General features: G+C 42.2%; 1 protein-coding gene across 1 annotated transcript in view; it reads right to left on the bottom strand.

Annotated features, from left to right (window-relative positions):
• Positions 1 to 16,483, bottom strand: part of lamb3 (laminin subunit beta 3) — a 31,881-nt gene extending 15,398 nt beyond the window's left edge. Inside the window, exons 1-5 of the mRNA XM_088640225.1 lie at positions 16,353 to 16,483; positions 14,960 to 15,066; positions 14,522 to 14,571; positions 13,276 to 13,430; positions 225 to 339 (exon numbers count right to left, since the gene is read on the bottom strand). Coding sequence (XP_088496351.1) covers positions 225 to 339; positions 13,276 to 13,430; positions 14,522 to 14,546 — 295 coding nt within the window. The 5' untranslated portion in view covers positions 14,547 to 14,571; positions 14,960 to 15,066; positions 16,353 to 16,483. The remainder of the gene's footprint in view (positions 1 to 224; positions 340 to 13,275; positions 13,431 to 14,521; positions 14,572 to 14,959; positions 15,067 to 16,352) is intronic.
• Positions 16,484 to 17,753: the final 1,270 nt, after the last annotated feature.

Raw genomic sequence — 17,753 nt, 5'->3', positions numbered from 1 at the left:
CAGAAGTGCAGATGTTCTGTGACAGGTGTGTCAGTAAAGGTGCTGGAGTCCTAGTATGTCTGCAAGTTGTCCAGGTGAGAGAAGTGTTAATTTGGCCCAATAAAGCCAATAATGAGCCAGTCTGGGTCATTAATTGCTGAACTGCAATGAAAATGTACACATGCACCAGCCCTCCAAGACCTGGTTTAGACCGTTCCTGGCTGCAGGGCCCATCGCTGTCTCACCTTTCCTGGACTGCCACCACCTGTTGGGCCCAGCCTGGGCCACGACATTCTGGATTTGATGGGCATTTTGGCCATAGGGGTTCTTGGAGTCACAGGGGCAGCACTTCATCTTCCACTGGGAAAGACAGGGGATAAAGACATGTCACAATTCACAGCAAAACAAGCTAATGGTGCATTTTTAACCTGAAATAGGCACTGGTACAGCTGTGTGGACAAGCCTGCACATTTCACTCCAGAAACGACTGCTCTCCAGCATTCAAAAATAATTTTGAATTTTGCAAACCTGACAAATAGAAATGTAGGAGTAGGTGTCACAGAAATAGAAAACAAGCTATTGACATGGTGCCAAAAGCTCTCAATACTGCCCTTTAAACTTTTAATGTTGAACTCGGGAGCCAATGCAAACATAGCCTGCGCTGTTTAGGTGGGAGGAGTGATGTGTTGGAGTTTATGAGAGATGTGTAGACTGTTGGTTTCCAGCATGTACACATTATGTAAGGGCCTCTCAGCACAGCAAACTCGCTAGCAGGTATAGCTGATAAAAAAGTAGGCCAGGTTTGCTTCACCTGGCCAGACACAGCCTTGTGCTCATTTACAACAAATTATTGATGCTATTCACCAGAATGGCTTTTTCCAGATAAGTCTTGAAAAGATGTTGTACCATAAAGAGAAACACGTCTGTTTCTGCAGCGTAAAGATGTAATATGTTTGAGATAAGTATTGATTTAAACATTTATTGGCTATCAAATGACGTGTCGATCAACTTCCGTAAAAGGATGTGCTATAATATAATAGAGCCCAAAAAGAAACCAGGGGTGAATTCTGTCAAGAATCTGACAAACAAATTCAGTAAATCACAGGCCCATATCTTAGTGCTGATGTTGCACTGCCCATGAAGGACTGGGGCACTTTCTTTTCACTCAGTAATATAAATTATTATTGATAAGAAGTCAGGAGATCGGGAAGATGGTGAGTCAAGTTCGATGACTAACTGAGCTGAAATTCTCCGTTCTGCACACTTGTGAGAGCTTCCTGTTTTATCGATTGGCTTAGCTGCCAGTGATCCGTCATTGGAGAGTACGGTGTCTTGGCTGTACACTCTGGCCATAGGGCAAGGCCTACTCCATCTGGAGGAAAGGGCTTGGGTGACCGGGAAGAAAGCAGCTGTTGTTTCAACACAGCTGACATTTCGAAGACTTGTCCTTCCCCTGGCTATACTGCCTGCCAAATGAAACCACTGTCTGAGAGTGACAAGAGCTTATTGTATGCCTCCAGCCAACCCCTCCCCCCCCCCCCATAGATCCCCTCAAGCAAGAAGCAAAATGATAGTATTTTCTGCACTGATTCTCACCAAGGAGTGGAGGCTTTTCACAAAAATGTGAAAAAGGTTTGGAAGAGGAGAATAGGGGAAGTACATGTCCATATTATCAAATACACACAGACACAGCAATGTTCTTAGACTGAAAATATAACCCAAAACTAGTACAAAACAATACTTCTAGAATTTTTTGGCCCATCCATTTACCATGGGCTGGCATCCCGTCCGGAGTATCACCATGCCTTGACCGCAAAGATTTTGGAATAGGACCCCGATTACTACAACATTTCCTGGAAAGATCTGGCTTCATTTAATGTTTGATGCATTGCCTGGCTGACATGTCAAAAGGCTCTTTTTCTTTCTCTTCCTTGTTTAATGGCAGTGATTTTCAATGCCTTTTTCAATCAGATGCATTGTAATTTGTCCACTGCTTTAGCAGATTCCTGGGACTGGATCATGGATGAAAATGCTCTTTTCAGATGTGCTTTCTGTATCCAGCTGTAACCCTGTATTCTCAATCTTTTAGGTTTTTTTAGGCAATTAATGAAAGACAACGTAACGCACATGGTCGACATTGCAGGTTGTGCGAGCCGGCTTACCAGCGCGGTGACGTCACCGCCCTTCCCTGTGAATAGCAGGAACCGCAGCCGGAGGGCTGACGGGAGATTTCCCTTTAGCTCAACTGGCTGGGTCTCTGTTGAGTGACAGCGGAGGGCCGTGTTCGAGTCCCCAGCGGTGGGGGGCCGACCTGAGGCGGCAGCGGCGAGGGCGCATACCCACGTGAACCAGAGAGCGCTACAACATTTACAGTAACTACTATCTGAATCAATAGAGATGTTTGAGGCATTCATTTCTCTGTATTATCACGTGTGATTTTCAGGTAGTGATTGTTCACCTTCATTTGTAAATACTCAGGGGGACAAAAGACACTTAACAATAGCTTAAAGGCATGAGAGGGAGGGCAGGTCTGTATTTCACCTTCAGCCAATCAGAGGCAACTGGGTGAAAGGTTACGAGGACAAAGGTCCTTTGTAGCATCTATCAATCAAGTGTCCAAAGTTCACAGAGCAGGAATTCAAGCATATGGAGTGAGTGTGTAACATGTATCGACTTCTATGGGATTGCTACAGACTGGAGGCCACTGAGTATGCACTAGAGAAAGTAAAGCTTTTTACAGATAAAGAGAAACAAGCTGCTATAGTCACACAACCAGGAAGGGGTTCAATGATTATAGGTTTTTTTCTTTCTATTTGGTTAAGATGCCCACATTTGCCAAGTTGGTTTATTTGAAGATCTTCTGTTTTGATTATAGGAAAAGGAAAATATAGCAGAAGTTTTGAAAACTAAATACACTAAAGTACACAGTACAGAGCTCAATTAATAGATTCCTAGAGGTAATTGCCACGTTTTAAAACAGTGAAACATCCAGGTCTACCTATTCAAATATAGCAAACATATACACCAACTAAAACTTGAGCAAATTGTTTGCTACAGTGAGGGCTAGATGGTATCCATTTACTTAAAACAAAAGAACAAATATAGCCCATTCTAAACTGTAATAACCAGGGCTGGCTTATCGGTATCTGGTAGAGGATACAAATATAGAAATGAATACAAGACATTGGAAGGAGCAAGTTTTCATTCTCGTCAAGACATCTAGGTGGTCTAATGGCCGTGGTCAGTTTGTGGTCTCTTCTGGAGGTGCAGGTTCAAATCCCACTCCTGATTTTCTAACAGACACTGGTTACATTCAAGTAACATCTGGACTAGATCCTCAGATCAATTAGCCTCTAACAATGAGATGGGCTGGATGGTCTCCTCTCGTTTGTAACCTTTCTTATGTGTCATAATTGTTGACCGAAGGACAGCAAAATGCATGAAGGTTGGTACCCTTTGCACCAGAAGGCGAAAATGTCTGAGGGGACTCCCACCCGCATGGGGATGTTGTGTCGATGGCAAAAGTGTTGTTAACTTAATGAATTCTAGAAAAAGAAGAACCTCAGATTCCTTTCCAAGGGTTTTGGTTTAGTATTGAAGACCGTGAGGTGACATCACAGGATAATGCTATTCTAAACATGCCTGTGGTAGATAATCTGACTTGCCTTTAAGACTCCTTCCTGCTCTGCTGCTGCTCCCGGTTTCCATGGCGATCCAGAATGCTTGCTAATCATCAGTACCTTCCCTCTGAGCACTCTGGCTAAGTGGGTGAAAGGTTACTAGAGGAAAGGTCGCCCAAAATAAAGTGTCCAGTGGCCAGTGAGGGGGGGAAGGGTGCACGTCTCAGTCCATTGCTACATTCCACAGTTTCACCACTCCCGCCTTGGGTTACTGTTTCCAGAGGGCTGGGGCTGAAAAGTTTAGGCTATTATTTCTAAATATGGAAGCACTGGAAACCAAAGAAAATAAGTTAATTGTTATAAAACAGGTTTTCAATTGATTATTATTTATCAGATTTGCTCTGTCTTGAGGCTTCTGTAGTGATGTTTAATTTAATGGTGGATTGTATACATAGCCCGGTTCCTACTATTATTGGACATGGTGGGACAGACAAGTTTTGGCACACTGACCATGAACATTTTTATTACAGTTCCTGTCTGCCTTTCATTTTTCCATTCTGATTTAGTTGCTTCCATGGTATTCAGCTCCCTATTCTCTTCCCATTGTAAACACTAGACGTACAGTGCCTTGCGAAAGTATTCGGCCCCCTTGAACTTTTCAACCTTTTGCCACATTTCAGGCTTCAAACATAAAGATATAAATTTTTTATTTTATGTGAAGAATCACCAACAAGTGGGACACAATTGTGAAGTGGAACGAAATCTATTGGATTTTTGAAACTTTTTTAACTAATAAAAAAATGAAAAGTGGGGCGTGCAAAATTATTCGGCCCCTTTACTTTCAGTGCAGCAAACTCACTCCAGAAGTTCAGCGAGGATCTCTGAATGATCCAATGTTGTCCTAAATGACTGATGGTGATAAATAGAATCCACCTGTGTGTAATCAAGTCTCTGTATAAATGCACCTGCTCTGTGATAGTCTCAAGGTTCTGTTGAAAGCGCAGAGAGCATCATGAAGACCAAGGAACACACCAGGCAGGTCCGTAATACTGTTGTGGAGAAGTTTAAAGCCGGATTTGGATACAAAAAGATTTCCCAAGCTTCAAACATCCCAAGGAGCACTGTGCAAGCGATCATCTTGAAATGGAAGGAGTATCAGACCACTGCAAATCTACCAAGACCTGGCCGTCCCTCTAAACTTTCAGCTCAGACAAGGAGAAGACTGATCAGAGATGCAGCCAAGAGGCCCATGATCACTCTGGATGAACTGCATAGAACTACAGCTGAGGTGGGAGAGTCTGTCCATAGGACAACAATCAGTCTTACACTGCACAAATCTGGCCTTTATGGAAGAGTGGCAAGAAGAAAGCCATTTCTCAAAGATATCCATAAAAAGTCTCGTCTAAAGTTTGCCACAAGCCACCTGGGAGACACCCCAAACATGTGGAAGAAGGTGCTCTGGTCAGATGAAACCAAAATCGAACTTTTTGGCCACAATGCAAAACGATGTTTGGCGTAAAAGCAACACAGCTCATCACCCTCAACACACCATCCCCACTGTCAAACATGGTGGTGGCAGCATCATGGTTTGGGCCTGCTTTTCTTCAGCAGGGACAGGGAAGATGGTTAAAATTGAGGGGAAGATGGATGCAGCCAAATACAGGACCATTCTGGATGAAAACCTGTTGGAGTCTGCAAAAGACAATGATCCAACAAGACAATGATCCCAAACATACAGCAAAATCTACAAAGGAATGGTTCACAAATAAACGTATCCAGGTGTTTGAATGGCCAAGTCAAAGTCCAGACCTGAATCCAATCGAGAATCTGTGGAAAGAGCTGAAAACTGCTGTTCACAAACGCTCTCCATCCAACCTCACTGAGCTCGAGCTGTTTTGCAAGGAAGAATGGGCAAGAATTTCAGTCTCTCGATGTGCAAAACTGATAGAGACATACCCCAAGCGACTTGCAGCTGTAATCGCAGCAAAAGGTGGCTCTACAAAGTATTAACGCAAGGGGGCCGAATAATTTTGCACGCCCCACTTTTCATTTTTTTATTAGTTAAAAAAGTTTCAAAAATCCAATAGATTTCGTTCCACTTCACAATTGTGTCCCACTTGTTGGTGATTCTTCACATAAAATAAAAAATTTATATCTTTATGTTTGAAGCCTGAAATGTGGCAAAAGGTTGAAAAGTTCAAGGGGGCCGAATACTTTCGCAAGGCACTGTACTTGGCATCAGGAGATTCGGAATTTTAAAGAAATTGCGGTGTAATAGGCAAGATGTCTTTCCTTACAGTATAAAAAGTACAAACTCGGCGTCAGCAGAGGCAGATGGCAGGGCCTTAGCCACACTCCTGCTGCTTCTGTTGCTGTGGCAACTACAAAGCTGGTGGTTAAAACTGCTTCCTACACAACTGGCAGGCTGGTACTGCTGTCTTTCTAAATAAAAAAAGAAATGGATCGAATAAAAATTTAAATTAAAGAAGAATGGAAATCCTTGAAGGTGGCGGTTTCACAAGAATATAAGAAAGATTGAGTTTGGTAGCAGCTAAGGATCCCATCCAGCCGTTTCTTGAAGCCAGGAAGGAAGCCAGGGTTTCTGTTTCAACAGCATGGCTGGGTAGCTAGTTCCACGCTCCCACTACCATTTAGTTAAACATGTGCTTCCCCATAGTTTCCACGTGTCCTTTGGTTCCAGTTTCGCACTATGTTCTGAAGAAGCGTGCCGCATCTTTGCCCTGAAGGCTGCACATGTATAGTCACAGAACGACCCAGGCTTTCATTCACTTGACAACCTCCAACACTGACAAAGCTGGTGGAGACCTATATATACCTTACCTGAAATCTATAAATCTGGGTTGCTTTTGCTTAGTATGCTGCATTGTTTTTTTTTGTCAGTTCTTGATTTTGAATTCACTTGGAACTTAATTTGCACACCAAGTAAAAAAAACAGACAAAGTCTATTAAAGTGAATCGATCCCTGTCCTCACAGGGATACGCGTGCTGTGAGGACAACAAGAAAGGATTGTGAACTGACAGTACCACCTGACCAGCTCCCATGTTAAGCATGTTGTAAGGTTGCACGTACACCCCTTATCGGCACATTTTCAGGCCTGGCATAGGCCACATAATATAACCATGCCAAGTTTCTATTAATACCTGCTGTGAGGGCAGTTTTCTGTTTACTGATCGCATTCCCCTTGAACAGTGATTTGGAAGTATCCAACAGTTGATCCGTCAGTATTATAAAATAACTTTTTACCAAAATGATTCTTTTACTTCTCCAGGGTTGTCTTTTAAAGCCCAGGGGTTACAGCTGACTCGGGAAGAAAAATAATTTCAACCGTGCATATTGTGCAGTGTAAAGAAGGACCTAAAATCACGCTGTTTGAAAAATATTTTTTTTTTCCATGCAGCTTACATTTGCATTGGGGACAGCAAATGATTAAATAGAGACGGACAAAGTGTGTTTCTAATGCAGAAAATAATAATGTAGCTGATCGGGCTGTGCTTGGATAAAGTGTCCTTGCAAGAAATTCAGTGATAAATCACAGAGACAACACAGGGATGAATCACATTCCGAAAACCAGGAAGAACCAGGGAAATGGGACCTGAAAAGGGCTTCAGAACCAGATTTCACTTCAGAGCAGTGTCCTAGCAGTGTGGAGGGACATGACTGGCAGATCTGTGCCGCAAGAAAACTGTCTGTGCCACAACACTTCTCCCAAGGTGTTTCCCTTTTGCACTCTTTTTCTTACTGCCATTTTCCTGCTGTTCCCTTTTTTCTGGCTAAGAATCACACAAGTGGTTGCCAGAGTAGAAACAAAGGTGAGAGAGGAGACGTGCTGAAAAAGCACTGCCTTGGAGAGGTGCCTCCTTCTCAAAATAAGCACTCCTGGCCAGACTCCGCCGGTTCTCGACCTTGAACTGAAATGACATAGCCAGTGCCAGAGCTGTCGAAACACCAGGCCCAGAAATGATAGAACCTTTCAACACTTCATGTGCATTTCACTGAGTGACATGAAAAAGCATCTCTGGCACAGAATAGGATAATTAAAGCCAGCTGTATCAGAGGACGACTGACCTCACGGTGATGTCAAGATGCCAATAGATTTCAGCAAACTGACTTAAAAGTCTCATCTTGTCACCTGTTTGTTTTAATGTTTCACCCTCCTGGTAATTGAGTACAAAACAGAGAAAATGTTCAATCCAGTGCTACTTATTCACCTGAGGGCCTTCAGGTTGTGTGTCAGGAGTGACCGAGTGGCACAGTGTGTGTGGAGTGAACAGATCTCACCAGTTTGAGTCTGCCTGTGACTGTCAAGGTATTGCCAAGGTACTTCTTTCTACAAAATGCCACAAGGTGGAATAAGTTGGGGATTCCTGATTTCTTTGTCCTTTATTTGGAATAAATAATAATAAATATTTCAGTATACAATCACTGTTGTCTGAAAGAGGATACAGACTCTTATGTAGGCATTGAAGAACTCTCTAGAAAGAACCAGACGTTGGCTTGACAGTGATAGAGTTTTCAGAAAGAAAAAGAATGGTCTGGAAACAAACCCTCGCCTGAAATCATTAGCTTTCATGATGAGCCTTAGCTTGCAGGGGCGACGCCTTTTGCTCGTTAAGGGCTTTTCTAAATCCCAGTAGGAAGAGGGACGAGCCTCCCTCTAAGTGCTCGGGGATTGGTCGGGCAGCAGACAATGTGGGACGCTCTCCCTGGACAATTTCGTGCTGAGAAGATGGTCACTTTCTGCCAATAGCAGTCCAGCATTACTGCAGTGGGACTTGGCAACACAGCGGACAGACACAGAGGCGCTACTGTCTGCATTTGCTGCCCATTCCTAGTCAGCCCAGAGTCCCAGTTATCTGCAGCAGGTCAGTTAGTTCTGAGCAGCATTCCAGTGTCCTGCACAGACAGGGTTATTTCTGAAGCGTCTTTTAAAACAATACATTTGCTGCAATGCATTTTGCCTAACGTCTTTCTCTACACAGACTTGTATAGTTTAAGAGTGCTTCCCTCCAGGTGACTGCACTTTGTTGTGCACTGTACCGTGATGATGCCGGGATTTTCCACAGTTAGCTCTCTGTAAGGAAGGAGGATTACAATCCATGTCCTGGATAACTGGTGTGTCTGCAGGTTTTCAGTCTAACTGGGCTCTTATTGACCTGTTCGGTTCATTATTGAGTTAATTGGACATATTTCACAGGTTCTTCCAGCTCTTCCAGGTGCTGGTGCTATAAAGAGACCCTGAGGGCCAGCAGAATGGGGACCCTGGTCTAAGAGCCTCCTTCATCATCTCTCATCAGACCTTATTCCCTCTGCTGTCCTTACTGTTTGGTTTTAGTTTGTTGGGGAGTTCAGTGGCTGTCAAAGTTTCCCCAGAATCACCACGAAATCGGTGAAATATCTCACAGAAAATTTATTTCGAAGCCAAAGCAGCAGCATTTCCGATACATACCTCCTTCAACTGATTTTGCAGGAGACACGCAAAATTCTGGGTCTGGGAAATTACTCGGGAAAAGTGAAATTTATGTGGAAGAGAAAAACGATAAATGGAATTTTTGATGCAATACCATATATTGTATCCCACACACAGCTGTCAATCTGGTGAGAGAAGTGACCATTACATTGCATGAACTTCAGCTGGCTAAGTCCCCTAAGTCACTTTTCCAAAGGTTGGAGTCCTTTCTTTTGCAATAGATTACTTAAGCCTCCCATGCCCTCAATATCTGTCCACCAATATTTGATATTTGTGTGGCTGGCACCTGTCCCAGGAGTTTAAAGTTAGTTACCCCTCTCTTCGTCCCACAGTGCTCTAGCTAAGCGCTCGAGAGGATTTGTGTTACAACCATCTCTGTCTGCTTCTATACAGTAGATTGTTTGCCAGTCTGTCTGGGTCTGTCTGGCTGTGTGGTTTACCAGGCACTTGATTTTTTTATTTCTTTTCAGTTTGTTTTGCATTTTTAAGATGGTTCCATGAAAAACAAAACCTCAAGTATGCAAAAAGAAGATGTGCTCGTTACCACTGTGTCTATTAAATGTCTTCGAAGAGCTCATTTATTCCAGTTAAAGGACTGTACTTAAGTTTTTTGAAACAAAGTACAATAGAGTATGATTTTCAAAGCTCCAATCAGGTGCTATTGACACACTTCCTTAATATCACTTTATGAAGCTAAATGACCTATGTCTGTGTTAGTTATACATTTGGAGCCAAAGATGAAGAGCATCTCTGACTAGCTGTTCAATCGAGAACGGTGTCATTGTCCTACTATTAAGCAGTGTCCCAATAGTTTGGTGTTTTCTGCAAGCAGTGATATAATTAAAAAATATATGTTGAAGATTTTCATTTCAATAAGTAAGGGCACTATAGCTTTGCTCACAGGGGTGCCTTCTGAACCTCAGTAGCAGATAAACCATTCATCACTCAAAAGCACTCCCTGAAACTCTTCATACATACTGGAAGTGTTTTATATGGAAAACCAGACCAATACTGTATACTCTTCTGAGAATAGAGAATGCCCCAGTGTGGAGTCTGACTTTACGTAACTACAGCATTTCTCAACATATATCCTAGGTAAGAAAGAACTGGAGTGATCATCCTAATGTGAACCAGGGTTAGAAACTAGAACACTAAGTAGCCCACGACAGGCAAGATTCTGCAAGTCAGATCAATTATCAAGCACAATATATTTACAGATATTGCTGAGATGGCCAGAGCCTATTTCAGTAAATATTTAGATTGATATTGTTCCTTGTTTTAAATATCTGGATACATTGATAGGACACTAAACGTCTCAAACTACACAGGTTTATTAAAAAAAACAACTATGCAGAGATTATTTCTCCTGGGAAGGCTGGGAAGCTTTGATATAAGCAAACACACCCTAGAGCTGGCCTGCACAAGTCTGGAAGAGAGTGTCCTTTATTCTAACATCTCCACTTGCAGTGGGAATCTTAATGTCAGGGGTAGAGTTAAGTTCTAAAGGATTGCAAACAAAATTACAGAACCAACTGAGCCACATCTATACTAGGAGTATTTACAGGAAGGCAGTGTTAATAGAAAACGATGTCTCACATCCACTACACTCCAAGTTTAAAAAGGTGTGATCTGGACAGCATTTCAGAACACCAAAGGTTCCAAACAACATTTTAAAGAAGTTATTCATTCTGAGTGCCTTTATTCCCTTAAACTGTGATGTAAGAGCCCCTTTACAGAATTGCATTGACAGCACCCAGTTCCCACTCGAATCTTATGTTTTTGTATAATAATGGTATTTTTATTTATATTGATTGCATACATCTGTAACATTCACTGAATGTTTTATGTTCTCTGTATATATACTGTTTTTATTGTCGCCTCAGTGAGGCCAAAGGGAAATTCCAATTGTATGTGGACAATGAAGTAGAATCTGATTTGGATTCTGATGATGGTGACTAACAAGAATGCTGCATGTCCTTTCAAGTAAGGTTATATGAAGTTATGTGGGTAAATTCTTTACTGGACACAGACAGTTGCTGTAAATAAAACAAATTCTTTGTTGAGTTGAGATTCATTGTAGAGATCATTGTTGAGAAATTGGTGACAATTTCTTGACTTTTCTTCTTTTGTATTGATGTTTTTAGATTAGTTTTTATGTTTGAATGCTACATGGCAGTGAAATGAAATCCATGAAGTGTAGGCACTTCTTTACACAGGGTTGTGGAGTTGTGGAAGAAGCTACCCATCCATGAGTCAAGCTGAAACTCTGATTGGATGAAAAACTTGGTTTATTTAACTATCAAATGGACTAGATGGGCCAAATTTTCTCCTCTTGTCCGTAACCTTTATTATGTTACACCTAATATCAAAGACAATAATACATGTTAATGAATCTCTTTTCTTGGGGGTTGATTTCCTGTTGCCTCTGTGTTGTGGTTTTATTGCCTCAATATAAAATCAAAGTAAGAGGCAGAGTAGGTCTTAAAAATCACCAGTTCAGGCTTATCCACAGTTTGCATGTATCTGCAAAGCCTTTCAAGTCCATAAAAGGAGAGTGCAGAATTAATACAGCCCTCCCTGGTAATGACTTTATAGGTGTCTTGGTGTCAAAACAACTTTCTGATGCCTGTTGGCACAGGAGAGAATATGAAGTGTTAAGGAAACCCACCCTTCCTCTAACCACTTAACACAGGCTCTGGCAGATCAGTTTTTCATGACATTTGAAAAGGCAGAAATTGCTTGTGGTTAGGGAATATGTTCTCAGTAGCCCAAATGTTTATATCTGCCAGTCAGGGCTGGGCAATAGGCAAATTTCAGCATGAGGCTAACCATTAACTTCCTTGGCTAGATCTCAATCCTGGACAGAAAAGGTGGAATATGTAGGTCAGTTCCATACATCACTGATCTCGCCAAAACCAAATCTGAAAACCAACCTGCTACAATTATATTGGGCTGTACATATGTCAGAGCTTTGTGGAATATATGGGCCATGGGCCATGGGCCTACTTAAACTGTTCTTAAAGCTCACAGAGACTTAACATGCTATTTAGTGTATATTCCTAATATTTTGGCCCTTGTTCATAGAATTAATGCTAACAACTAATAATGACTGAACAGCACTAAACATAAGTATATACAGGAAAGTGCAAAAACATATCTGTGTTAATAATGCTGTCTCCAGCTGTGAAACTTTACCAGCAGGAGAAAAACCGGTTCTTTCAAAGCAGATAAACGTGTGAAGAAGGAAAGTGTCGGGGGCAGGGAAAGACAGTATTCTCCAAACCCTAACTTTACATTATAGGACGTTATCATGAATCCGTTTTTAAGGAGAAACCATTGCAAGAGGACGTGATGGGATACAGTGCTGTATTGGATCAGCCTATCTCTTCAGTGGCTTAGAGAGTCTTCTGCCATGGCAAATTCATTAATTAGTTATTTGTTATCTCTAAATTACATCCGTACGCTTGAGTCTGTGTTCCCTGCAGTGGATTGGTGTCCTGTCTAGAGTCTTGTCCTATCCTGAATCCTGTGCTTCTGACATAGGCTGTGAGTTGCTTTGACCCTTACTGGGAATAAGTAGCCTTCTGATATCATGTGAATTCATACTGCTTGCTTGATATAAAGATTAGAAATCTTTCCAGACACCCCAATAAAAGAGCCTATTGTGGGTGCCGAATTAAAGATATATAATTTGAGGTGAAAATGTTCCAGGTTTCTGGATCTGTTACCACATTTTCTCTGCTGAGCTTGGTGATATTCGTCTGGTGCTTTTTGTCTTTTTCTGTCTTTCTTTCCCTCCCTCCTCCACACACTCCTGTGCCTTTCCACCACAGTGCCGGGAAAGCCAGAATTGCGACACTTGGCCCCTGATGTGCACCGGGCATCATATCCAGACAATTTCCCAAAGCAGACAACCCCCCTGCACTCTGCACAAAGAGCACTCCGCTCTGTCCAGCCAGTATCCTCTAACACTTATGCCTTTTGCCTTGTCGTTACAGAATTGTAGGTCAGTTTACGACGAACAAATGGCAAATAAGATTGGCCTCTTTTATAATAAACAGTACGCAGGAACACAGACACTCGTGGGAGATGGAGAAGTGTAGGAATCTTGAGCCACTGAGGACACAAAGCACAGGTGGCTGCTCCATATTAATGGATGAGTGAAAAGGATGAGAGCAGGTCCTTACCTGCCCCAGAGGTGTGCAGAACACCTCAATTCCAGTCATTCCGCAGGTGGAGGAGGCTTTCAGCTGAGTGGCTCTGCCGATGAGCAGGTCTCCCGTGGAGGGGTAACAGGCACCCTGAGAGCAGTCTTGCTGGGCCAGAGCCAGGGCAGACAGCGCTGAGGCATAAAGAGGCATATCAGTGGTCAAGCAGGGGTAATACATGAATTCCTTAACATCTCCACTACTGCATTTCTCTACGGTCAGATATGCATTAACCACCCAATCCAAAGGACACCCTTTGCTTCCCAGAGAGGAGGGGGACCCACTTCATCCACCCACCTGAGTTGGACAACACACAGCCACCGTTTCGCACCGGGAGGCCCTCTCCACAGAGAGTCAGGTTTAGAAGGGAGAAAGTGCTTCACCAGTTGAGTTAATGGGGAACTGTAAGCAGGCTAAATTGAGCAAGACTAGAGTGGAATTTAGCCAGGACATATCGGTTAAAAGTCTGCGCTTATAAACAGTGTCTGTTGGTTTTTTTCCAGCGGTACTCTTGAATATTTGCTCGAAAATCAAACTTATCTAATACTTTACTCATCAGAACTTTAGGAATTATTTTCAGTTTTATTTTAAGTGCTGTATTAAATTTCATAAGGAGCTTTAAAATTCTGTGTTTTTTAAGTGCGGGGAACAAATGGTTCTAGTCTGCCAAATAATTAGTTCAGTTAAACAGTTGAAGGTCAAGACTGAAAGCCGCTGGTCATAAACATGCTATGTTTAATAAGCAGAGAATATTAATGTATCAGGTTAGGTCTGGTAATTCCATCACAGGCTAACAGTTGTGACTATTTGGCAAACGTTTAAAACTGAGAACAGAATGCACATCTTCACACAAAGTGTTGTGGGAGCCTGGAAAAAGCTTCCCAGTTATGTGGTTGAAGCCTATAGCCAGGTTTCTTTTAAGAAATGCTGAATGAGACCCTGAGATTGATTACCAACTGTACTGACTACCAAACTAGCTAGGTTTCCTGAATGTTCTTATGATTGGAACTGTACTTATTTCACACTCATAATCAAAGACAGGTTACATGTATATGTGATGCTCATTCCATCCATCATGTTACTATTAATCTAGTATCTGATTTGCACGAGTCTATATAGACTGCTCTTCGCTGACTTTATCTACAATAGCAAATTAGCTACAAACGTCAGATCTGAATTCCCAGATGATAGTAAAATTTGGAGGATTATAAAAGAAATCACTTACCTACTACATGGAGTAGAATCCACATCTTTATTTTTATTCTTAACCAACACCTGTAATTAAAGTAATTAAATCGTTAGTACAGTTAAAGTCACATGTTTTGCTTGTACTGCATCTCCATTTTTTAATAATTTAAAGATGGAAAAGTACAATTTGTACAGGCTAACCTTACTGAAAACCAGTAATCCCTACGGGATTAATAAAGTATTATCTATCTATCAAATTCTTATATAAACCTAGGGGACAAAATCTGGGATAAGAAAAAAAAGACTCTTGGTTAGACTAAGGTGTGAGTTTCAGTAAAAATGTCCCAAAATAAGTGTTTACATTTGTTTACAGTGATTGCAAAACTGGACCTACTGTAAAAAACAGAGGCAGAAGACAGATCCATACATACAGCCTAGGTATTCAGACACCTATAAGCAGATACAAAGCACTTACCAGCTCCAAGTGTTTTAGTTCCTGCAGTACTTGTCAGCAGTATCCTGTGAGCTTCTCAAGTATAGTGCTCCTCTCCACCTCCTGTCTGTATTTAAGACCAGCCTCACCTAAGCCAGGCACAGTGATACAGGAGTGTGTCAGAACCCAGCGCAGACAGACCCACCCTTCCTTCCAGCAGCCACACCCTGCCCAGCGCGATAAGGAAGACCTAAAAAGGTCCAGGACTCATCTCCAAAGCAGGAGAAAAAAAGGGGAGAGCAGTGTTATCTGTGCTTTTGTAGTCGTCTTTAAGGTAAAGGATAGCTCATTCGCTGAATGCTTACAGAACACCTGAATGTGACCAGACAAATCCCTAGAGTATGTAAGGCAGGTAGCATGCTTTAATATTAAACCCTAAAATTCCATGAAGACAAAGGATATTTAAACTGCTTGTTTCTGCTTAACCAAGCTGTTCACACCTCCCAGCGTTCTTGTGGCCAGACACACCCTGGCGCTGCTAACGCAGTCACACTCCAGACCCAGTTCAGACCTGTAGGTTGCAGCGTCAACACTGCGAACACTTCATTATCATCACAGCTAAGCACAATCAGGTCCCCGGAGGCCTGCCAGGAGGGAAGAGTTTTCAAGCCTATCTCAGCTGCCTTGTCTTGGCCTGTGTCTTTTGAGCTGATTGCTGCAATTCCACCAAGCTATTTCGTTTTCTTTTCAAATGAACCGTGGAGAACTGTCTCAAAAGTGAGACTACAGACTTGTGCCACATTCATCAAAAAATTCAACCAAAATGAAACTGGGACTTATAAAATGAGTAACAGTGTTATTTAGGTTTATTCACTGACCCTCGTCTTGAAGGGCCACACCCTCCATAACCCAGAAGAAAAGAACAGTGGTTGAAGCTACAAAAATCAGCATAGTTATAATTGGACAGGAATAAAAGTATTGCTTTAGAATTCCTTCTCTTTAGGGATGTAAAGTGAGACCTGCAAAGTGAATTTGGATGGATGTACCTATAGTTGGGCAGGCACAACAAACTCAAACAGTGTCGGTGTATCCTCCCTATATTAACTCACTGTGTACACAGTGCCTTGCCGTTTATCCAAAGGGAAGAGATCATATGAAAATGTTATCTTTGAAACACAGAAACCTTTTGATTATAAATCGCTGATTATAGGTTGCTATAGGTGATATACACAACCAATAATTCTGAATTGCTTTGAAAAACAATGCCTTTTGTATCCATTTATTTAAAAAATCAATAATAAGAGGATGAGCCAGGTACTAACATTCCCTCAGGATTGCTCATCAGCGTGTCTAATAAACGCCGCCTGGGGATAAGGAGTTTTCTATGCTAGCTTGCCAAGTCCAACTGATAAACCGTGTGCAGTTCCTGACTCACCTCCACCTCACTGCCAGACAGGCGCAGCAGGCCCAGACTTGGCCTGTCAGGAGGTGCCTGAAGGTTGCCAGGGCGACAGTAGCCTCTTTTTCATCCACCGCATCAGCGCCGTATCAAAGCCTCATTCTGACACGGCAGGGCGCTGTGCGTTTCCCCAGGGGGAGAGGCTGTTTACACTGGGAAAGAGGAAGCGAGGTGGGGAGTTTTACTGCTCATATCCTCCGGCACACCTCGATTCTGTAATGTGTGAAATACACTGTGTACACTTGATAAGCCTCACAGGCTGACTGCACATTGCACACTGCAGTTATCTGGAGAAAAACAGGGAAAAACAATCCAGCTGCTTTCAGATGCTCAGCCTCCTATCTTCCCCTGTTTCTGAGACCATCTACTTTCTTTTGAGTTATCTACTGATTTTCTTAAGTATTTAGGGCAAATGAAAGGGAAAATATAACAACTTGATATCTAGTAATGAAAGAAGTCTTTATGTAAAGGGTGGAGGGTGTTTGGGACAGGAAAGCCAGCCATACAGTTGAAGCAGATTCTGTGGAATCCATCTTGAAAGTGCTGGTTGAGATCCTCAGAACAATAAGCTACAAGCAGCTGAGCTTGTAACATTGGCTAGACAGCCTCCTGTTTGTAGCATTCATCATATTCTCAAATCATTACAGCTCTCAGCTGATTCCATGTTGTAAATAACCTGGTACCATTCTTGCACTCTGAAAAGTAATGTGAAGAAGCACAACAGATTTTTTTTTACATTACTTTGAGGCTTCATTCATGATGGCCAGCTCTTAGTTTTCATTGGAACCTTTAGGATTTCATGCAGCACTGAGTAACTCCATCTTCCACTCTCTGTGTACCTGGATTGTACTTGTGCACCTTTACATGTGATGAAGACAAACCACTATTTCAACTGCAAGACAATGAATAGCATTGTAGCTGGAATCTGTATTTCAAAATAATTGTAGTCAATTTCTTAACTGCAGCATCCTTCCAACACTGTCTTACACTGCACTGCATCAGGGACTTGAAAAACAAAGTGTGTTACTTTGTTCTGCATACAGGATCACTATATCTTTTATGCTACATTTCCAAGCACAGGCTTAATCAAAGATCTGTGGTCTGTTTATTAGGTATTACTGGCAATGGAAGGCTATCTGCACTTACTGAAAAGCCAATGAGTTCTCCGCTTTGTAAACACAGGCAGCACACAGCAGGCATTTCACATAATAAAGGGCCGTGTTATCAGCATGATTGCAGCTGCCTTGCAGTACAGAAAGGCCAGGCACCCTCACCTCATTCTGTCCAATGTGCACAAGAAGGTGTTCACGTTGCAGCGAGCCGACTCTCACGGTGTCTTTCACCCACACTGCAGGAAAGGCAAAAAAAAAGAACACT

The sequence above is a fragment of the Lepisosteus platostomus genome, chromosome 7 (assembly GCF_059453375.1).
Source record: "Lepisosteus platostomus isolate fLepPlt1 chromosome 7, fLepPlt1.hap1, whole genome shotgun sequence".
NCBI lineage: Eukaryota > Metazoa > Chordata > Actinopteri > Semionotiformes > Lepisosteidae > Lepisosteus > Lepisosteus platostomus.
Note: the sequence above shows the minus strand (reverse complement) of the source record. Positions and strands in the feature narration are given on the sequence as shown.